Source organism: Zosterops lateralis (genome assembly GCF_965231275.1).
Source record: "Zosterops lateralis genome assembly, chromosome: 5".
Taxonomy (NCBI): domain Eukaryota; kingdom Metazoa; phylum Chordata; class Aves; order Passeriformes; family Zosteropidae; genus Zosterops; species Zosterops lateralis.
Genome location: NC_139766.1, coordinates 23,358,163 through 23,382,831, shown reverse-complemented (window position 1 = coordinate 23,382,831; position 24,669 = coordinate 23,358,163). Strand labels below are relative to the sequence as shown.

The following is a 24,669-nucleotide window of genomic DNA, read 5'->3' as shown; positions in this document are numbered from 1 at the left end:
CACTCCTGGTTTGGGTGACTATAGTGTTAACATTAAAAGGCACAGCAAGCCAGCTGTGCCCAGTATGCCTGAGGAAAGAAATCTCTTTTACCTTTTGATGAGCAGAGAGAGTCCTAAGAGGATTACAAAACACTGCCAGGTTTTATTTTTCTTCTTCATTTTTAAAGGCTAAGTAATTCTCCATTTAGGAAGTTTTTACTTATGTTCTTTACATTCCTCTCCAGGAAACAATCTCTCTCATTATTCCAAGAGGGTAACACAGCAGAATGCCAGGAACAGCTGCAGCCAGCAGATTGCTACTCCACTCCGTCAACCAAACATGGCTACGGGAACATTTTTTTCTACATAATCTGCAATATTTGTTCCATTTATGAAATAAATAAGCTTGTTAATCCAAGAGAAAATCTCTGGGGCCTTGTACCAATGGCTTATGGAATCTGGAAGGAAATGAATAAGGCCTTTGAATGGAAGCCCATTGCATAGTCACTATTTACAGGACAATACAAGACCAGGCACCCATCAGAGAAAATTAAAAAGAATAGGACAGCTTTGACATAGCACTGAGGGGAAAGACAGCCTGCTTGAAGGGTTCCCTAAAACCATGTTAATAGTCTCTGCATTTTTCTCAAAACTTTAAGAAGCTTCAGTGTTCTTCAAACACCCTGAACAAAACCTAGCAGTACTGGGTAGCCACAAAGATTACAAGCTGGCTGCTGCTTATTTATTTATTAAAATTGTATTATCTCTCATAATAATGATTTCTGCATCTCAACTAAAACTGAAGCATGAATCCTCCAGCAGAGCCACTATGACAAAAATATTTTTATTGTTCATTATTGACTGTCAAACTCACAAAAGCCAAGAGTTTTTGTAGCCACATATGCAGCCACGACAAATTCACTTCATAATCTCTCCTCAAGGGATTTATGTGGAACAGCTTTCAAGTAATTTAGTTCTAAGGTTTCAGTGAACTGCATTGATATGTTGTATATTTAAAATTAAAGCTTTGAGACAGTGTACTAGCCTGGAAGATAAATACAGGCCATAGTAAGTGAAACCACAGAATGAAAATTATGTCAGATAAGCATAAACAGTATTCCTTTTACAAAATCATACCCCTATTTTAATTCTAGCAGCAAACAGTAACTGCTTTCCAAACAAACTGGCATAACAGGTACTTAAAAATCTAAACATGATGAAAATCCACAGCTGCAAAGAATTTCAGTATCAAGCATGCAATGTGGAAAAATAATTTTATTAAACTTATTAGAAATAATTTAAAGACATTACTTTGGAAATTGATAAAACCTCCTGCCAATATGCAGATTATCATCTCAACTATGCTCAGTAGAACAGAAAATAATTACCACAAGATGGGAGAGTAGGGAAGAGACTTTTAAAAACTATACAAACACATTAAAATCTTCATATTTGTATTCACCATCTATAAATGAGTATTTTATCAGCTTAGTAAATAACTCTTTCAGAAATCCTGCTAAGGCCCATACACCAAACTTCTCCAGTCCTTTAACTCTCAAACCTCACTGAAAAACAGATATGCAGTGAAATTTCAGACTTGTATTTAAACACAGCAACAAGAGAAGCATTATTCAGTTAAGAGCATTACAAGTCAATGAAGTGGCACTTCAAAAACAGACCTTGTTGCTAAAAGATTTGACAAGAGAGATTGTGGAACTAAATATATTTTCTAGAATACTGCCACAGGAATATTTCAGAATTGCATTTGTCCAATTTACTCTTGAATAAATGGTGAAATAACGGAAATATTACCTTATTGATCTGATGGGGGGGATTGGGATTGCTTTTTAGTTTATCTGTTTGCTTTCTAATGAAGCTATTTTATTCAAACCACTTTTCAACCTAGACATGCAGAAAACATATTTTTGGTGGTGTGTGGTGGTACATCCTCCCCCTGGCTCCCTCCTTAGGCCGGCTATATCTCAGGAATGCTTGCTAGGTCTCAGCCTGGATTAATGGCACCTAGACAGTTCGGTTCTCTCAAGCTTACCAAAAACACTGTCTGCTCTCAAAACTTCTGTTGTCTAGCAAACTCCTGTTTACCAACAAATAGCCTTGAGTTCCTTCTTCTATCTCAACAAGAGACCAAGCGGAATAGTACTTTTGTTATTGGACTTTTCAAGGAATATTCCAGTAAATACCAACTCATCCTTGTGGTCAGGATGGATATTTACCAGTGATTTCATCTTCATCTTGTGACCCTATCTATGAACAATGGTACTGAGATCCTTTGAGCTATCCTGGACCACAGCAGGCTGTGACCAGCATTTCCCAGAGTGGGATGACTCCCAGAGCCAGTGAATTCTCAAGTTCGTGAGACTCTGAGGATTGCCATGGAAAGCCAGTGAAGCCTGGGCTAATACCCTCATCATTCCTCAAGGCTTAATCCTTTGCCCACTGAGAAGATCCAAAGGCATCTGCAAGTACTTCACTGAATTCAAGGGTAATTTTTCCCAAGTACACCTTTGTTCATACTTATTTTTGTCTGTGTGCACGTGTATTACGAATGTTGCCACTTCAGATTTAACCTGATCTAGTGGAAGGTGCTCCTCTCCATGGCAGGGGGGTTGGAACTAGATGATCTTTAAGGTCTCTTCCAACCCAAACCATTCTATGACTCTATGCTGTGGGCATTTCTTAATTAGCTGCATATACTGAAGAACAATAAACAACTTATTTAAACAGTATTAACCATTCATATTGCTTAGTGAGTTTTAGGAAGCTACTCTGGAAGAAACCAGTCTTATCTATCACAATACAGAAATGCTTCAAACAGTAAACAATGGAGGCAGCTATAAGTTTGGTCTTATCAAAGGATTAGAGGCTTTGACAAGCAATTCAACAATGCTCAAGTGATTTTCACATACCCTTCTATGATTCGAAAAGAAACAAAACTTACATACAGCACAACTAGAAAATGAAAGGATCACACTACATGAAGAATAATTTGAAGAGGGATTAATAGTATACAGAAAATCTCCTGCCACCACCAGGTTCTGTGCAATTCTCTCCTTAGTGCTTCCAAATGAAGACATTGTTTCAAAGGAAGAGTTTAAAACTATATAACTGGCATAATACTGGTCCTTCTTGTGTCAGCCGGTTTAAATATACAAAAGTCAAATTCTTTTCCAATACTCCTATGTTGTATACATCTTGGAAAACGAAGATATTAATGTTTGGGTTTTTTTCATCAAGCAGAAATAACAGAAATAAGACATAGATCAAATTATCTGTGCTAGACATAACTCAAAGATTACAAGAACACATGTCAACTCTTCTCTCCTGTTTGTCCTTCTGAAATATTAAAGGCTTTGACTAACAACCCCAAAAGTACATAAATTAAGTTGAAGCTCATGGGGTTTTTAGGTCTTTGTTGCCTTTTGATACTACAGACAACCTCATGCCCATTCATTAATCTGCTTCAGAGTACAATCTCTCGGGAGACTGTACTTGGACAGTTAAAGAGTCATTAATCTCCAGTAAAACTGTAGGGTGCTATGAATAATTAGATGCACGTACAAAGTGCACTGGCTTTACTGATAAAAAAAACTATACCAGGTACCATGGCATGTATATTGAAAGATTCTATTGCCTGAAGGAACATCAAGTGCTCTGAGATGGTAAGAAAATATATGCCATTTGAGAAGTTAGAAAGACAAGTTTATGACCATTACAATTTCATTTCAGTAATTTACACTATACTGTGCCAGGGTATAATCCGTATGAGATTTCTATAATCTCATACATCTGTAAAAGATTAATACGCTGGATGTGTCACTTGCAAGACCTCAGCACTCTCCTCTAAAGTTTCTGTTTCAAACCCAACTGATGTCTGCTTGGCCAAGAGCACTTTTGACAAAGTTGTTGACTTTACAAGCATTTGAAGTTTGTGTGGATTAATACTGGTACGATCTGCTGGGGAATTACAGTCCTATTCTTTTGGGGCAGACATGGAGGAAAATAACCATCTGTATTAGGTATCATGTCTATCATACAACTGTTTTACACAATCTTCAAACCACATGAAATCAATTACTTTGAAAAACAAATGAACAATTAATGCAGCTATTAGTTTGGACACAAGTCTATTCCACCGATTTTGGCTATTAAAACTTCTGCAGTAACATTACCTGATCAAAGAAGGCAATAAGTAGTACAAAACCACCCACAATGTCAACAATGAAATGTTCATTGTAGGGCAAGCATTTTTGGAAGAACTCTCTGTGTATCCTTACTGCTTTCCAAAATTATCACCCAATCATTTCATTTGCATATTTGCACCTCAGAATATGTACCAAAATGTTTGCTTTAAGGACATCTCAAATTATAAGCACAAGGCAAAAAACAAGGTGAGCTGATACCTATCCAGGACACCAGCATACTTGATTTTGCACATTTAAATCCCCGTAGAATCTTACCATTGATCTTTCAGAATATCCAAGCAAATGGCCCCAGTGACTGAGCTAATGTTAGGATGCCATATTTTGGTGATAAACCGCACCTAAAAAAACAAGATAATTTTTTAAAACATAAGCAGTAACTAAACACAGTACACTAAATAAACATTTTAAATCCACCATTTAAATAATACTATGACGAAATACTAATTAAGAAAATGTAGTACTACAAATGGAACTAAGACATGATACTGCTTATTTCAGGACGCTTCAAGTTAGTAAGGCTGTTTGTTAGAGCCTTGCCTTACTCAAAACAGGCCACTGCCAAGCTCCCCAAACTCATTCCTAACTGCTTTCTCATGTCATGTGTTTATATCCCTGCATCACACAAAGCTAGTTAGAAATATCCTCCAGTATGTGAGTGTTTTGACGAGCAGATGGTCAAAAACAGACTTAAAACTTTTAACATTTTTAAAAGTGGGCTTTCTAGATTTCTCAAAGCTGCACATGGCTGGGGAGAACATCAGGGCAGAACCATAAAACTGAAGTTACAGAAAGATGCAGTAAAGTTACAAGGCTACTAAGTTGTGAAAAATATATGAATGACTTTACCACAGCCATTTCTCACCTCTCATCCATGTGCACATTATCTATTCCTTCAACAAGGAAGCAATAAGACTATTATATTTCTCTGATGGTGCTTCAAGACACACCACTGTACATGTCACTACTTGATTAGTACTAGAAACCTGGCAGGTTGGATTCAAGAACCTTTTAAGTATAACTTAGGGAGCCCAAGAAATTAAAAGAACCAATAACTCCCTATTGCAACATTTCTTCACCAATGCTGAGAGGGAGGGAAGACAGCTGTACTCTCTACATCATTTAAAACTACCTGAAAACTGTATTTATCTTGTCAGAAAAATTAAGGCCCAAGCTCCTCCCCAGAATTTCCCAGTTTGTACTTTTAGAAACAGTCAGAGTGTACTTATGACTGGATACAGTTTCGCATCCTACTTTATTTTTATCTAAATACAACAGTTCCAATCCTTGTCTAGAAGTGAATTTAAAACAATCAAACAAAAAAACCCCAAAAACCCCAACAAACAAGCAAACAAGTAAATAAGAATACTCAAACCCAACTTGTTAGCCAAATTGTATTATCCAAAAATGTGTGTCTGCAGTACCTTAGGAGGATTAAACGGATATGTTTCGGGGATTTTTATTTCTAGCTGATACCTTCCACCTGCAAAAGACAAGAACAAGTCGGAAGTTATACCAAAAGAACATTATTCAAACTTAAGTCTTTCATGACACTAAAGTTTACACTTCTAAATGAGCAGATTTTCAAGTCATTCCAATTTACCCAGCATTATTAGTTAGGAGATACATTTAGATTTCATCTATTTCATAAATAAATGCACATAAAGTCAGTTAGAAAAGCTGTGTTTGCTTATGCAAATCAGTACCTATACTTCTGAGGTATATTTAATGTGTACATTCTCATTCCCAAACTTATAATTTCCATGATTTATTTTAGTAAAAGATAAATATGAATATTATGAAAATATCAACCAAATATCTCCTAAGCAGATTTAAAAAAAAGGAATATTAAGGCTGAACATAGGATATTACATTATTCTGACTCTTTTCTGATACCCCATGGCAAACTTTCTTCAAATTACGTAATTGAAATTACCTGTATTTCATTTTAAACTTTTTGGAATTGAAATACATTCAAATAACTTCTTCAGAAAAGCTCCTACACTTTGGAAAAAAAATAATAAAGGAGGTACCAGTATTTAATTTTTGTTATGTTCTACATTAGCATCTGAAGTAGTTACTTGCATTTCGATTCTGCAAATACTTTGACATACCAGTACCGCTAATAAAATATGAAGGGCCAGAGCATAAAATAAAGCATAATAGGAGCTTGGAAGACAGAATCCCCTCCTACTGCCCAGTTTTAAACATTCCTAGGTTTTCTCTCTCTATCATAGTATCATTCCCTACCCTACTTCCATTGTAGTTCAGTTAACATTCAAGTTCACTACCAATACTTATGCCTCCTGGAGCAATCTCAAACTATCTCTGCCTGGCTAGTGAAGGCGATTTGCCAGGCCAATGACAGAAAGAATAGGGTATAAAAAAAGCATATACACCAAATTAGACATTCAGTTTTTATAAAAACTCAAAGTATTTATCCTCACTTGCAATTTTTTTTCTTCAACATGTTGCTCTTCTTTCAGAAACCTTTTCCCTCTGTCAGTATAATGTGCTACAATTTATACAATTTCTTGAATTAAAGCTGAAGTATTTGCAATCTATTTTCCTTGAGATTTCCAGAGTGATTTACTCTGCAAATCAAGCTATAGAAAACCAGCTCTCAAGTAGTGACAATACCGGCAACAAGACACATAGAAAAAAGGCCTCACACTACTCCTCTCAGCAGTTACAGTATATGGCATCTTTTTACCTGCGCCAAAAAACACATTAGTAGCTCCTAACAACTGTCATTTTAAAAATGTATTTCAGTCTAATACACTCCACCTGAAACTAGTTAGTATCAGTTTGATATTTTCCACTATTGTTTACAGCTGTTCTTTTTCTTACTTAACACTAAAGTAACTTGAGAAGTTTTAACAGAAAATACTATATAAGAAAGGCCAATAAATCCAAAATTATAATAGTAATCTAAATTGATTGCTTGTCTACTTTCAGGACAGCACGGAGAAATAGTTTTGAAGACACATACATCAATAAGAGACCTTAAGGAAGACTTAGTATTGACCTTTGGTTTTCCTTTTCTTTAAATTGAAGCATAATTCAGCAGCAACTGTTTTTAAGAAAAGAGAACAGCTGCACTCGGTCTGGATTATAAAAATTTATCAGTTCTGCAATTTTGCTGCTACATCAATTTGTAAGGGAATACGAAATCTATCCTTAGATATTACCATTTCTTCTGCCTATCACAACTATTCCAAGCCTTCTGCCTAGCATGATATTCAGCCACCAATATTTTTCACCAGAGACTGATGATCTGGTAGTATTATTTATATAGTATTGTTTTCCACTAAAGTTTGTGGTTAAAAATACAGGTTTAAAGACATAACCTAAGCAAATCTGTAATTTTTTAAATACTAAATTTAAAATACAAATGACTAATATAGTAACTTCTGCATGCCAATATTTCTGCATTTTTTAAGAATATGCATATGTATGTCTTTTTTTTTTTGTGGCTATTTAATGCTTGAAATTGAATTAAACAGTAATGGCATAATATTCTTTCTGTAGTCCTACTGGAACAGGTCTCACAAGAATTAGAGTAATTATTAGCTATTTCCCTTGAAGAAATACCCCATTATAAATTTTTCAGTTGCTGTGGCTCACATGCAAGCTTGGCTTGAAATTAATACCAATATTACACAGGCTTTAAAAAAAAACAACCCCCCAAAAATCCAAACCCACAAACCCCCAACCTATCTACTGAAAAGCTCTTGAATCAAGTAAAACCCAGCAGCCATTAATCAAGTCTCTCAAAGGTCCTCTCTCCAAACATGCTTTAACATGGGATGTAAACATGTTTCAATTAAAGTCGTGTCTTGCAATATTCTGAAAATTGTTCAATATGAGCTAACACTACTAACAGAAAAATAAAAGCTGTAAATTTTGTCAATAGATGGCATTCTTCCTCTCAGTCATTCTTAACTAATGTTCCAACATTACCTATAAAAAATTTTGCAGCAGCAGTTTGGTTTCAGATACCTCACCAACTATGGTCAACAACTGTTCTTTCACTTCACACTGGTTCTAGAATTCCCTCCTGTATCACAGGGACTGTCTGACCAGAACTACTGCATAAAACTTCTTCATTAAGCACTTCTTGCTGTGTCACTGTTCAGATTACAGATGACAAAACATCAGTCAGTACTTATGCAGCATGCATTACTGCTATAGTCATAAAATGAAGATGACACACACTGGCACACCCTTCATAATTATGTAAGGGAATAAATGCATATAACTATATCACAGAAATACTAACATTCCAAAGCAAATTATTCTAATGTCAGGAAATACCATAAATTGGGCTGGCACTAACTCTCATTTTGTTCCTTGATGCATATGCCTCCTAGATTAAAGTAAGCATCCAATCGTATTACTGTACCATGAGATCCCTGCCATAATCAGAATAAAAAATCATTTAGCTTCCCCAAAAGGGGTATTTAATATAACCTCATAATTAAATGTACTCAAAGGTATGTAAGTATGCATGCATTTCACATCAACAAATTCTGCACTAAACATATTGCTGTTTTTCACCAGCAAGATACACTGAATATGTGAGCAGACAGTACCCAGCTTTTGAAATTCTTGTCTACCTGAACCATCCAGCATCACACAGAATCCAGTTCGGCAGACAGACATTTCAATCTTTTTTTACCCTCTTCATGACCTGCTATACAGTTTTTAACCTTTGTGACACATGAATACATCTTTAATTTCAAATAACTCTCAATATGTTCTCCAAAAAAAGGCCCATTTTATAAACCAAGGTAATACTGACCTGGAGGACAAAATGGCAAGCTCTGACAAACCAACTCACCCAAGGGGGTTTAATTCTCTCTGGATGGAAAACAAACACCAAAACCAACACCCTCCTACCACCATTCAGATGTTTCCTAGAATCCAACTGCTTATATACAGATGTTATTACAATACTAAGTCTTCGATTTACAAGATGAACTATACTATTGCAGAACAACAATTATACTAAATTCTAAATAGAATGATTCACTTCCAAATAGATCACTAGCATGAGTCTGTATTTTAGGTGAACAGCATAGAATGCCTTTTAAAGTGAAGGCACATATTACAACCAGAATGAATTGTTTCCAGACATTATCTTCTGTCAACTATACATCAGTAGCTGATGAGATGGAGACACATGGGAGGAGGGAGGGAGAGGGGAAAACCACCATTATTTACCAGACAGCTGAGGAACTCTGGAAATGAAGATCTGCAGGGCACCCCTATTACAGCTGCTTCTACTTTTCCACTTTCTTTCTTCCAGACTAATTTCCCTTCTTGTCAGCTTCTGACATCTACCCCTGTCAAATATTTTTCCAGGTCAATCACTGTTAGGCTATTTCCTCATTCTTTTTCTCTCCTGGGCCCCAAAGGCAGAGGAGGGGAAAATCTCCCTGCTCTCAAGTCCGATGTTGCTGCATCAGCTTCTAGTCCAGAAAAGCAAACCAAAAGGGATGTCCTCTGTTAGGGAAGATGTGACAACCAGATTTTCATTAGCACTCACTAATGCTTTTGAGTGCATATACTTTTATAGCTACTAAACAATCCTCAGGTATTTTCCCCAACCAATGAGAATTTGGTTTTTCAAAAAAAAGACAAATGGCATGTATCCAGTCTCAGGGGCATACTAAAGTCCCTTTACTCTTAGCTCAAAGACACAGAGCAACTAGAGCAACTGAAGAACTTCCAAAAGTGCTTCATATTCCAACAAAACAATTTATTTGCCTGTGACATTCCTTGATGCTTTTTTATTGAATGTACAAATTCAAATTAAAGTAGATACCTGGCACGGAAAAGTTGAGTAAAGCAATGTTTTAAAGCTATCCAAAAGTTTAAAAAGTAAATTTAAAATCTCTACTTACCATGAAAGAACTTTAAATAGAAGGTACATCTGCCAGTTCCATATATATTACACACAAAGTTTACAAGTATCAGCACTATTGAGAAATTTTATATCTCTGAAGAAGCAAGCTACATTAGCCTCTGCTAAAGCTTCTTTCTGGAAGTTGCTTTGCTTTTAACCGACTTTAAGAGATGCATAATTACATAATAATTACTGACACCAGTACTTTAGCTTTAATAAACTAGAAGGTCAGTAAGGTATAATATTTGAAGAGAGCTAAAGATATGAAGTTCTACTAAGGAGTCCTCCCACATCAGTATAAATTAAGTATTGGGACACATGGATGCCCAAAATTAATCCCAAATTTAACTTGCAACAGCATCGCTGCTTGAGACAGGAGAAATTCAATGGTTACGAATGATCATCATTCCAGATCACAGCAATACATGTACAGTCTGAAGCTAAATTCCTTAAGGGTTAAGGAGCTCAAACAGGTGAGACAGTAAACAAACAACTAAAAGTCAGAATTATACCAATTAAACTGCACAGCTTGTATTCGTACAATAACCTTGATATGGGATAGCCTATCCTACTGTAGAACAGATCTCTCTTCAGGCAACACAGAAGCTGAACTGAAATAGTTTTTAAGCTTAAAAATCTGTATTAAAAAAAAATCAGACTACATTAAAACATGTATCTCTACAATTTATGCTGTAATTATTTGTACAAACAAAGCATCTCAAGGCACGTGACTTGATATGTACAATGATTGCATAGACAGAAACTTTACTTGCCTTCATATGGTGTGTCCGGAGGTCCTGCTATTTCTCCTCTTAATTCTGTAAAATTCTCATCTACAAGATCTACTTTAATTTGATTTTTGCTCGTCTTAAAAATAAACAGAGAAACAAAGAATCATAAGTAAGCATTTGACATACAAACTTCCCCCAAAATAAGCTCTTTAAAATTTTTAGAACACTACTTTCAAGTAAGTAAACATTTAAAAATACAGTCAGCTAAAGTTAATAGCTATCTTTCAGTTGAAATTTAACTTCATTAAAAACAGACTACTTGTGAAACATTAGAAACTTCAATATTATTTATACTATCACTAGATTATCCAAAGCAATCCAGCAATATACCTAAAACTGTACTTCTAAGTTGACTATATTTTAAAATAACTATGATCTTTCAAATCAGGTATTAATTCTACATATCTAAACTATAAAATTCAACTGACCAAATTACACATCAGTTCTTTTCATATTTAGACCAATTTATTTAAAATAGACACATTTGTCACTTTCAATGGAACACGGACAGACTTCCCCAAATGGAGTAGTATTTTTAACATTACAATGATCTAAACAAAATATTGTGGTCTTAAGTTCATGCATATCTTTAATATTCAGGCATAACATACAATTTACTTTATATCCTTGAATTTCATTGTCACCTCCTCAACATTTTCACACCCCGTATCAACTTCCTTACAAAATAAAGACAGTGTACTTTGATACTGGAGAAAACATATGTTTTCCAGAAACAGATTCTCAGAAGTGTTCAGCCAGAGCTACTCATTCCATTGAATTTGCTTTCCAGGTTCAGAGAGCAGTATTAGTGAAAGTCATACAAATCTCCTAGCCAGTAACTGCTACTGGGGGGTTACAAAGCCAAATCTCCTTTCAGAAAGACGTACCACCAAGTTTTTAGAGGTAATTACAGTTTTTTCCATTCTGCTACTTACGCATCCTGTGCTCACTGACAGCAGTACAGATTTCCTCATCCCTGTGTTATTTTTTGCAAGAAACCTTAGCATCTTCCCAGATCTTTTAAAATTGTTCCAACTAGTTCTATACAGCTGTGCTTCTTTCCACCCTCAGAGTAAACCTGGTTGCTGACAGCTTCTAGAGAAGGGTGAAGTCATATAAAGCTGATGGGTGCCATCAACTGGTTCTTGAATCTATCTGTGATGTGAACCATTAAACACACAGAATCCACTGGACAACAGCTAGGAAATTACTTCTGTTTCTTTCCTGCAATTGTTTATAGAATTAGTCCCCCTAAAACAAAGACTGCTCTTCTGACCAGAGATGCTCACAGATATAAAGAAAAATCAAAGATTAGGTAAAAGCTTCACCATGTAAAAATCCTAATTCACTAAATTAATCCAGTGGTTAACTGGGAGCTTTTAACATCCATAGTCACATAAATTTGTCTTTAGAACTTGAAACCTCCTCAACCCACACCAGTGAGGCAGCACCTGCAGCTCTCCACAATGGCCAAGCACTGTAAAAAATTCCCTCTCTGAATTTGTGATTGATCTTACATGATGTATCTTCTTGTAAGCTTTCCAACATCCCTTTTCATTTTTTTGCTCTCACGCTTCCAACTGGCAGCTTGTTCCAGCATCTCACAATTTTTAAAAGCTTTCTGAAGTACAATTAGGTAAAGTTACAATCTATTTAGGCCCACTTCTGACAGCATTGTATCCCAGCTTCAACAAGTTTTTTTTCAATATATCTAATATTTATTCCTTTTGCAAAATATATGGCATTTACACAGATTTTCCAGCTTTAATTTTGCTTTAAACAAGCTGAAATTCTAATTTCACCATGCTGATTTTTAAAAAAAAACTTCTCTACTATGTCACTCGATCACCTATAACCAGCTCTGCATAAATAAATTAGATGACGTCTCAGAATCTGCCTTGAGCACTCTGTTGCACTCACTGAAGACACATCACCACCAGCAGAACCTGAGAAAGATGAGATCTGTCTTTTTCATGGCAGCATGACACAAGGCTCAGATCAAGTGACAAGAGTCCCAGCAAGGGTTCCTGTGGAAGTTTTTGTCCTCTGCAGCGACTGCACAGTGCTTTGCCAGAGGTAGTTCCCCTGTGCACGGCCTCTTTATTCCCAAAGCAGCACAATGGTTTCAATAACCAACACAGGTGAGTCACTGTAACATTTGTGCAGGTACTGCAGTCACTGAGCTGAGCTTTCCTCGCTCTCCCTCTGCCAACATCACCCGGCAAGCTCCACCCTGTCAGCAACAGTTCTTGCTCTTTGCAAATAACTTTCCATTTAGAGGACTGCACTAATAGCAAACAGGATGAATTTCAGTGATACAATCTATGGTTAATCCATGCTGCAGCTTGTTTCATTTTCTACTTTTCTTTAGTGACCTGCACAGTCTTGTAGCAGCCTGGATATTCTCCTTCATATTAAATTTCAGTTAGAACCACACTAGCTGTTTTTCACAATAAATTCTTCCCAACTCCATAAATTTGTTTAAAAGCAATCAGACACACAGCCTGTTGCTAAGATTAGATTCTTTCAAGAGTCAGTGATCCTGGTTCCCCACTTTGAGGTGACTGCTTGTATTACTACAGCTGTAGCTGTCCTCCATGCTCTTGTTTGCCTTGCACAGAACCTTAAGGAAAAACAGCACTGTTTTATTGCAGGGATTAATTTAATTTTGTATTTATGCTTAAATTCTACAAGTTCTCCATATACCACATTAATTTTTTCTTTATATAACTAAATATCCTTTTTTCATGTTATTCTGACACTTTTCAAGGTTCAGCTCAGTTTCACCTTGACAAGTATTGCTTTATCCTTCATCCCTGGAGAAACAGCACCAAAGTGATTATTGATCAAATTAAATCTGGAGTGTTTTCCTAAAATATGTCTCTTTGATGAGGATCATAAAGGATAAAATTACTCAATTTTAGCAGTTCTAACATAATAAATCCCTGGCCTCCACCTCCACCAACAACAGTAGTCTTCAAAAACTCTCTAACACCAATGATCTTAGCACAGAATTCATGAATCAACTTGTGATGTCACGTCACAAGTTTATTTTCTAGAAGCAGTTCTACAAAGACCTAAATACACTCCCACACCAAGTCTAAAACAGCATCACTGCCTGTTGATTCAGTAACAATTTAGTGACTAAATCACTGGGCTAGCAATTCCTGAAATATGAGCAATGCCATTACTTGTAGCATTTATTTCCAGTTTCTCAACTAAATTCGACAACAACACAATGCTCAAAAATCCAACAGCAAAATCCTTTTCTAGAAATCTTCAAGTCCAACACTAGGAGAACTTTCCATTATCACACCCAAAAATTATTTTGATCAACACTGACCAAAAAAACTCAAACAACAAAGACAAGACAGAGAGAAAGGAAAACAGATGCAACATACTACACAATGCATTATGCCATTCCCTCTTTTTTTCTTCATAGTCTAGATAGATTATGGATAGCCATCTTCCTTTTTAAATGCATCCTTTAATTCTAACTTGGGTCTAGTCTAAACATTTGTTGTTTTTTTAGACCAACTCAATTGCTAAGATTCTTTCTGCACTGTTATAGTCATGCTTAATAATTTTTTTCTGCCTTGCAGAAACTAAACCCAAGCATAAGAGATTAAACTAAAAGTATGATGCAGACAAGTTGGGGAAGATTCATATTATGCTCTTTTATTCATTACTAAAAGCTTTATCTCTAGAGACCCAAATAAATCAATCCTTCATCAAGTGTCATTCTATGAGCATTTTCCAAAGATAGGACACTCAATCACATTTATCACAGTAACTATTACTGATATTTTGACTTGTCTTCACCTACTTCCTCTTAAAAAAAAAATAAAAATCCAGAATTATACTGCCTAGTTTTATATTTGAGTAACTTCCTTGCAAAGAACATGAAATCCACTCCAGCAGAAAATCTGAAGACTAAGTTCTGCCACTGTGAAAATTTTAACACACATCTTCACTTCGATGAAAGATGCCATAGGTTTTAGCTTTTGTATTTTCCAGATTCTGTACTGCATTGGTATGTAACTCTGAACTTCACACAGTGTTAGCAAGTTCTCCTCACAGGGTAGTTAAGACAAAACACTCCTTTTCCAGCCAAGAACCAAGGACACCATTGCAGCTTCAGGCATAAGAAGTATAAACAACAGCCAGTTGAGGAGAGCAATCTGTGAGGATGGGACTTCATAACCTGAAGCTGTAATTGGACAATTGACCCCCACATGGAAATGGACCAAAACTTATAAAAGTGTGAGAATGTGTGATCCATTGTCCATCTTGGCCAAGGTACTGCCCAAGGTGTCTCCTTTGAAGGCCTTTTTAATAAGGTACCTACTTTATTCCTTTAACATTGTCTAGACTGTTCTAGGTAGCCTCCAAAGGCATCACTAAAATCATTTAGAGAGCAGCTCTGGACTCTAATATTACTCTCAGCAGACAACAAGCTCTTCTGTTCTCCTTATTCACCACAGTCTACAGGCCTAAAAAGGAGGGTGTGTCTGCTTTCTGCAGTAAATCCAACCTTTTTCCTGAGCCTTCCTTACCATTTCCTTTTCTCTTCTTCAACCTGTCTTTAAAAATCTCTTTCATTTCTTCGTGGCCTATCATCCTCTTCTCTAGTCCAGCACCTCTACTCTTAAAAATCCAAAGTTTTCCTTGATATAAAATAAACAGACAAAACCATTACAGATCAACACAAAAGAGCATACTAAGACAAGTTATTAAAAACAGCATTGTTGTTCTAAATTTTATTTCTCACTAACAAAATACTATTTACTATATTTACTAAAAGCAGAAGAAAATTACATATTCAAAGTCTGATCCTGGTATAAGTCTACTTCATAAAGACTGAAGCAGAGCAAATTGCTTTTTTTGGAAATAGGATTTACAAGTACATCAGGAATTATATGCCTCCAGATTCTTCAGTTATTTTGATACGAAAACTACAAGAGAGTCAATCTCAAGCAATCAGCATAAAAATGCCTATTATCAGAGCTGGTGATATATGGACAGATGCTGGTAGGTTAAACTAAAAATGAAAGAGTAAGATGTTTCTAATATTTTTTCTTTAATTACATGGCCAGCAGTCTTGACATGTGTTGAATTCTCTTGAGTAGAAGCAAAAAAACTCAAACAAACCAACCCAAACTCCAAATAAATCCCTCACATCTCCATATCAGCCATGGCTACCAAACATCATAAACTTAATACTGGATGATGATGACACACAAAAAATGTTTTGAGAAAAGTTTTCCTATAACCAACCAGCTCTACTTACTCCCCTCATGACAATATCTTCACATTAGATCTTTAATCCCTATGTAATACATCACTCTACAGAAAAATAAATGCATCCATTAGCAAACGTACTATGTTTTTAACTACTGGTGTCAAAATTAAAAAAGGAAATAATGTTTATTAGCAATATCAGTAACTTCCGCATGTTATTTTAAAAATAATGAAGTAGTGTCAGTCAAATTGAATTATTATTTGCATGTTCTAGGTCTGTCTGTCTCTCCTTCCATATTCAGACACCATGTGTAAATTCCTATCAAGTATCTTTGGGTACAAAGGCCAAGGTGGTAAACAGGAGTTGTAAAAACAAAAACCAGCACACACAAAACCACCTTAAACAGAATTAGATCTGGAATTTAAAACCCAGTGGCTACTTCTGAATTACATTGTATGGGGGGGGGGAAACCCTCCAACAACAACAAAAAGAACAAACAAACAAACCCAAACAAAATCACAAAACTGCTATTCCATACAGGAATTAATTACCTGCAGTCTGTGATTTTACTGGTCTTATAAAATTATTTTCTTCAATCTCAAGGGGAATATACTCTGTATTGGATCAAGTACTATTATTTTTCATTAATTTCTTTTACAGAAGAGAATTCATATAAAATTCTAGAAACAAATATGTTATATATATATATATATATATATATATGTATATATATATATACACCAAGAAAAAAACTAACCTGAAAAGACACTTATACCTGATAAATTATGCATATAAACATTACACTAAAATCAGCTAAGTACTAAAACTCTGTAATCATTCAGGCCTTAAGACCAGCCCCTTACACATTAAGAAAGAGTTTTAAGAAAGTGACAAAAATCTTAAAGAATGTACATGCAAAAATTTTAGCAAAGATTAAGGAATAAACTTGAAAAAATTTCTCTGGAATCTTCTCAACCAAGGACAAAGTTTGTGAAGGAGGTTTTGTACATGCAAAATGTTTTCAATCACTAATTGTTTCTCCAATCACAGAAACAAAATAAAATTACTTCTTTATCTTTTAAAATTATTGATTAATCTATGAGTAAACTGGCAATAACCACTTTTGAACCTACCTAAAATCTAATAAAAATTTACTTACTTCTTTATTACAGCCATGACTTAAATGTGAAATAGGTACTTTTGAACACCCAAACATTTTATACTGACGTGATAAGGTTGAATATTTAATAAGCCAAATTAAGTAAGTAATCCTTCTTTCTAGTCTGAAGCCATGCTAACAAAATTAAACTTTCATACTATAAAGTTACCAGTGGCTTATAAAATCTTTTAATCCTCCCAGCCATTTTATATTCTAACACAAGTCTTATTTCACACCAAAATCTGGCATGAACATATCTCATCAGATTTACAGAAGAAGATCACCTCACTACCCCAGTGAAATCCATAACGCGAGTTTTGCACAAGGCCATGAATACTCTGAGTCAACTCGTATCGAGCAAAAGACTCCAATATTTCAGTAGCAGTTTACTCCATTAAACAATTATTTAAATAAATTAAAAAACAAAACCAAGTTCATTCTTATCCTATTTACCAACTCTTTGCAAATCTGTGGATAAATATTCAGAGGAATTTTGTTTTGTAATATTTGTCTTGTTGCTTTCTTATGCACTTTTGCTAAGGTATCATTCTCAACTTATTGCAAACGGTTCAGGGCTCCCTCCTTCACTGATATGCCAGAAAGGAAGATTCCTAGTAAAGGCTCACCTCTTCAGCTGCTGTTTAAGACGTCAATACCACCCTCTCATCTTCCTTCTTTTCAAACTAACACTCTCCCTTCTTAACCCCCTTGCCGCCCCAGAGCAGACCAGAGTAAGCACACTGCGTCTACTCAGTTCACTCTCACAAGAAATGGGAAAACATAAAAAAGGAAGGAGGTATCACTCAACTAGGAAGCCAAGTGCAGTGCACTGTCCTGCAGCAAAATGTAATTTCAATTTACAAAAAAAAAAAAAAAAAAAAAAAAAAAAAAAAAAAAAAAAAAAAAAAAAAAAAAAGTTTTATAATCCCACTGCCATCCCCTGGAAGAGCTACCAAAGCAAAAGGGAACAGTTCAATACTTCCAAAGCATTTCTTCACTCACTCCAGCTTAAAAGCCAAAATCAAGTGCATATCCTGAGCTTGTTATTATTAAGAGAAGCAGAAATGCCACATAATTACCACAGTGCTATGAAGTACACACGCTGCCCTACCAGCTGAGATCAGCAGATCACATCTGCTCTCCTGGGCAAGCACCTGCCGACCTTCAAAGCACAGAGCAATTCCAGAGTGAAACAATCCAGCGTCTGGGGCGGGGCAAGAGGAGAGAGGAAACACTTCCTTCCAAAGCACATTAAAGAGCAGTTCTCTAGATAAGAAAGAGCCGATACCAAGAAATACATTTTTGCATTTTCTTAAAATGCTCCCATGTATCAACAGTTTCAGTCATGGAAGTTCTATCATATTTCACATTCTATTCCATCCCCCTGTATTAACATACATTTTCTAGGGTTACATCTGTTCTAGCAAAACTAGCTTATATTGGTTTTGCACACTATCAGTTCCATTTACTGATCAAAATACTATGTTACTAATAAGTAACTTGTATTTTAATGTGTCTAAGGAGATACACGTATGAATACTGTGAGACTCCTGTATTATTGGTGGTTAGACAGTCTAGAGTTTTTGTATTTCTCACAATTTTACTTGTTAAATCCATCTTGTTAAAACATTTTATTGAAGAATATTATCAAGAGATTAAATCTGTACCAACCTTAAAATTTTTTACATACAAGAACAATACTGAGGGATATTCTCTTCCTGTCAGAACACAAAATATCTCAAATATTAAAACCATCTTCTTTTTGCAAGAGTTAGACATGGAGCACCACGAAGTTTTTGTGGAATGTTTTTAATGTAAGGCTGGTAAATACCCACTCCTGCTAATGTTCAGCTGTTAAAACATCACTCCACCAAAACACGTAAGAGACTGTACTTCCACAGCACCTTAAACCAGCCTAACAGTGGCCAAGGCCCTACTTCCCTTCTGATCACAGAATTAATGTAAACAAGGGGATAAGAGTTTGCGTAAGCATTCACACAATTGCACAGCAAACATTCGAAATAAACACATACTAGCAAGGCAGATCTTTCATTTTAACCCAACCTCTGATTTGATTCACCACAAACACTGCAAGTAAGAGAAGGAGCACAAAAGCAGAAAGAAGACATGAGTCTGGAAAAGGAATGTGACACTGCTTCCTGGAACTGCCTTAGGACAAGTTAAAAGAATTCTGAAACTTCAGCTCTAGTGTGTCTAAACTATTTCTGACAAAACCATGGCATCAGTCAGGGAGACCAGAGGTGTTACTGACACAGCCCTCCTGGCATAAGCCCCAAGTGCAGCTACACAGTCATTGCCTGTCTCACTAAGGGCTCCTGTGGCTGGACTGGTACAGCTGTGCCATGAAAGGTGTGTAAATAACTGCATACACACTCTCCTGCACTGCTCTAAGGGCCCCTGCACAGGCTGTGTCAGCTATACAAGATACTTGCAGTACCTCGGAGCATAACCTGCCTACAGGAGATACCCAAAACATGATCTGAGCCCACTGAGACACTTGACATCAGTGTTGGCATAGTGCAAAGGACTCCTGTTCCCTTCAGGAAAGTAAGAGGGGATGCATTTTTCCTATTTTTTTATGCATGGTTCTGGTTTTGGTGTAGAACTGAAATACCCTGCAGATAAAGCATGCTTTAATAATCATTTTCAAGGACCTTTTGAATTAGTTGTTTCCTGAACATACAAAACCATTTGATGCAGACTCTGCAGTCAGTTCTGTGTATCTACCCTACTTAGGTTAGCAATTCCACATATAAAGGAATCACAGGATTCAGTTCATTTTAAATTGATTATGCTAATTCACTCACAGTCTCAGAGCTTGAAGACTTGTGAAAATAGCTGAGAACAATTTTTCTGTACTAGCTTCCCACATTGACACCCTTATTCCAAAGTGGAAGGGATTACCTAAACACCATGAAGACTCTGAGATCTTTCAGAAAGGGAGAAAATACAACACAGCTACCATGATTTCCATTCATGTATGCTACCTTATTTCATCATAGCCTTCTGTACTTTAACACATCCCAACATAGCAAAAACTCAAAAATACTTTCTCAAAGTTCCCTTTCAGCTAAAAATAAAAAGTGAAATATTTTCAGCTTGAGCTAAAATACCTGTTTAAGTAAAATATGGACTAATGTATTTGAGGGTTTGAGGTTTTTCCTCCCTTCCTAAAACATTCTATAGACTTATTTGGAATCTGAAGACACGTTACCTTAAACATGTCTTTTTAAAAATAACTAGATTTACAGTCTTTCATTAGTCTTTCTCAATGAACTGTTGATCATACTGGCTAATAATGAATTAAACTCAGGAAATAATGAACTTCAACTAGTGTCCCATGTATTTTGTGACAAGGTAGACAGGACAGCCCCTATCAGCAATCCAACAGAAGAACAACACACAGGATGAGCCCAGCTCCCTGACACTGGCATAGCCAAACCGGAGTTACACTGCAGGACTAACTTTTACAGTGCCCCATAAAGCATAACACTGAATGAAGCTTCTTCTTCTTCTTTAGCCATTGACATTCACAGTATCTCCCTCCTGTGCAGACACTTGGAAGGGTAGACAGGAGCAATCCATGACTTTAGCACAACTCTTCTGCAATATACTAGACTAACAAACACAGATCTGGTACTCAAACAAAAGTTATTTTTGCTACTCACAGAGATACTTTATTTATGATGCACATACTATTTTGTTAAATACTCAGAGCAAGCTTATTCAAGTGCTCCCAACTCAAATATTGCAAATATTAACAGTGATATAATTTCTGGATAAGTCAAGAGTGCAGAAGTGGACTACCTGCAAGCAGAATATTCAATGACTCTGTGAAACATCCTTTGAGTGCCATACAGAATATTATTTGCCAAAATTCCTATTCTTTGCCATAAAATAACTAAATTTACTCCTTTTCTATATCTAAATTGCAGCAGTTTTACTTGGCTTGTCAAAAACAAAGATAGTCTGCATCTTAATGGTAAACTTTAACCTAAAGCATTTTCTCAATTTAATACCAGCAGCAATTATTAGTGTAAAAGTGATGAAGTATAATAATGACAATAGTCTTTATGAGGATGATGAAATCTAGGAATCTAGGAACCATTTAACGGGTAAATAATTTAAGAACTACTCTAAGTACCTGCACTAGCTTATTGCAAAATGAAGACTACTGGACTTTTAACCAGCACTTTCTTGCAGTTTATACTTACACAAATTTACTATGATAAAATGTTAACTTTTTTAAAATCTCATACTACATAAAGTGAACTAACCTTAGGACTCGTACACTTCCTTCCTATTAAAGTCAAAGTCCTGGAAACAAGCACAGAAGAATGAATGCAAGACTGGGATTGGTAGAGGACTGGCTACTTTCTAGCACCGCTTTATGTTCACAGAGGGTTGTTAACAGAGAGTATCATCATCAGCTACAATCTATCCCTTCATCCCAACCTGACTAATACACTCTGTAACCAGGGACTGCTCTCTTTCCTCAGGTTTTTATGACGTTATCAAAGACAACCAAATGAGTCTGACTCCAATGCAGACTTATGTTTTTATTTTTCCATTTTCCACTTACTCCCAAAATCTTTAGGATTCTGCCAACTGATATGTAGACCCCTCACTAGAAATCTGGACCCAACCGGACACATAATAACATCACAAAAGTCACCAACTGAACACAGGGAAAAGCAATAGATCTAGCCTTCACTGCACAAATATTCCCACTACCAGTACTTGGCAAACTCATAGGTCTGATCAAATGATCACTGACACTGTGTATTTTAAATCACAGATTTAAGTAGTATTCCTAATACTAGTACTGATCAGTATCTACCTAAAAAGTACCTGGTATTACATTCACAGAACTCGAGAAACAGCTATATGGTTCAGATAAAGAAGTGTTAACTACAAATAACCTAATAATTCTGAAAGATCATCCCAGATGTGAGAATAACATGCAGTTTTCTCACCACTTACAGACAAACTTGTTTGATGGCAAAGACCTACAGATCCATTCTCTATTATTTTCCAGTACAAACTAGAAGATACAACCAACACACCACAGACAGGATTAAGAAAATCAAAGATGCACAGTAATGGCATTTCACTATTTTTTCTATGCAGTTATAGGAAACAGGTCTAAACCTTGTCTTGCCTAAAACAATAGGCATGGCTAAAAACACAGCAGACAAAATTATTTTGGGCAATGTACAAAAGATCCCACAAACAACTATTTAAAAGTTAAGATGATCTTCACATTTCAGATAACTGAAGCTTAAAGAAGTAGTACAAATCTTGTATTTTGTTCTACATTCAGGGTTCCAAACCAGAACTTGTTCAGCATAAAAACCCTGAAAACTTTGCATCTACCAGAAAAACTCAGCCTCCAATTTGAAAACAAAGATTCATTATTGTCATACAACAGTGAAAACTTCTAAATTAAAAAGAAATGGTCTGCTTTAAAATTTTTCTATTTGTTTACAGGGGAAAATTTTACCAGATGTGGCAACAGAGTTGGAACCCTTTTATGTTTTCTTTGACAAACAGAAACAGTAATTAAAAACAAAAGTTACAGTAGAGATTCTTGATCATGCAGGTAGAGACAGCTAGGTGGCTTCTAGTCCCCACCTCCTGCTCAAAGCAGGTTCAATACGAGCAGGCTGCTCAAGAATTGGTTGAGTTTTGAACAACTTCAAGAACAGAGATTTTGCAATCTTGCTGATCATGCTGCTTACATGTCTGACTACTACCATAGTAGGTTTTTTTCCCCCAGTGTCTGGTCAGAATTTCCCATGTTCCAGCTTGTGACTGCCACCTCTTATCATATTCCCATGTACTTCTGAGACTGGCTCTTCTCAGGAGCCTCTCATTAGGTATTAATAGATAACAGGAAGATGTCCCTCTCAATAGTTCTCTCAGCAACATCAACTCTCTCACTCTCTTCTCACACATCTTGTGCTCCAGTCTCTTAACCACGCTGACAGTTTTCTGCTCAGTTCATTTGAGTATGTATGTGAACAGAGACCACCACAGATGTTCTGACAAGCACAGAACAGAGGTGAAGAATCACTTCTCACAACTCGCTGACGACATTCTTGGTAACGCAACCCAGTATGTGGTTGGACTTCTTTGCCACCATCATGGTGCTGCTTGCTCTTCACTAGGTCATGAAGTTTTTTTCCTGCTAGACTTGTTTCCAGTCAGTGTCCTGACTGTACACCTGGATGCATGGCGTTACTTCCTCCCAGGTGCAGGACTTGGCAGCTACCTCAGCCAAGCTTCAAAAGGTTCCTGCCAGGACATTCATTTCTCCAGCCTACTAAGATCCCTTTTTGCATAGCAGTCCGAAGTTTTGCTCCAGCATGCTAAAACCCCCCTCACACACTTTTTAAATCATATGCAGGCCTTCTGAGAGACTGAGGAGAGACTGGTACCAACATAACAATGACACTTCAAACATTCACATATTTACACCTTTTTTTCACATATTTACACCTTTTTTTACCTTTATGCCTTTTAATCAACCAAGCACACTCAAGCTTTATTCACACAAACAGCTGTCCTGGCTTTGGCCGGGACAGAGATAATTTTTTTCCTAGTAGCTGGCACAGGGCTGGGGCTTGGATTTAGTCTGAGAATAACATTGATAACACACTGATGCTGCTGGGTACAGCTTACTCTAAGTCAAGGACTTTGTATTTAGTTTCCCATGCTCTGCCAGCACATGCACAGGAAGCCAGGAGGGTGCATGGTCAGGACAGCTGGCCCAAACTGGCCACAGGGATGCTCCATCCCATAGAATGTCACACTCAGTATAGAAACTGGGAGGATTGGCTGGGAGCTGCTGATTGCTGCTGGGATGGGCTGGGAACAGGTGAACAGGGGGTGAGCAGTTGCACTGGACATCCCTTGTCTTTCTCTGGTTTTACTCCTCTCTCTCTTTCTGTAATCTCCCTTTTCATTATTATTACTATATTTTACTTTATTTAAATTATTAAACTGCTCTTCTCTTAACACATGGGTTTTACCTTTTCCCAATTCTCCTTCCTAGCCCATGATGGGGAGTGGGGCATCTGACTGAGCAGCTGCCCCCAGGATTAAACAATGACAACAATCCCACTGCACTCAGTAAACCTCTATTGACTTCAACGTGACTATTCTTACAATTCAGAAGTTAAGCACATTTATCAGCATAAAACGGATACTGTTTAATGTTTTATGTATATTACTGACTCAGGAAGCATAATAGAAGACATCTTATTCTTATAAATACCTGCATTGATTCTAAATGATAAATGGGAAGAAAAACAAGAATCCTACTAACGCTAAAGCACAATTAC

General features: G+C 36.3%; 1 protein-coding gene across 2 annotated transcripts in view; it reads right to left on the bottom strand.

The window, feature by feature from the left end:
- The window catches only part of UBE2K (ubiquitin conjugating enzyme E2 K), a 43,449-nt gene that overhangs the window by 14,528 nt on the left and 4,252 nt on the right, over positions 1-24,669 (bottom strand). Inside the window, exons 1-4 of one of the 2 annotated variants that reach the window (XM_083860941.1) lie at positions 15,458-15,569; positions 10,884-10,977; positions 5,624-5,682; positions 4,458-4,540 (exon numbers count right to left, since the gene is read on the bottom strand). In XM_083860941.1, coding sequence (XP_083717067.1) covers positions 4,458-4,540; positions 5,624-5,682; positions 10,884-10,977; positions 15,458-15,460 — 239 coding nt within the window. In that variant the 5' untranslated portion in view covers positions 15,461-15,569. Of the gene's footprint in view, positions 1-4,457; positions 4,541-5,623; positions 5,683-10,883; positions 10,978-15,457; positions 15,570-24,669 lie in introns of those variants that run through there. The other variant, XM_083860940.1, reaches the window with a different exon arrangement.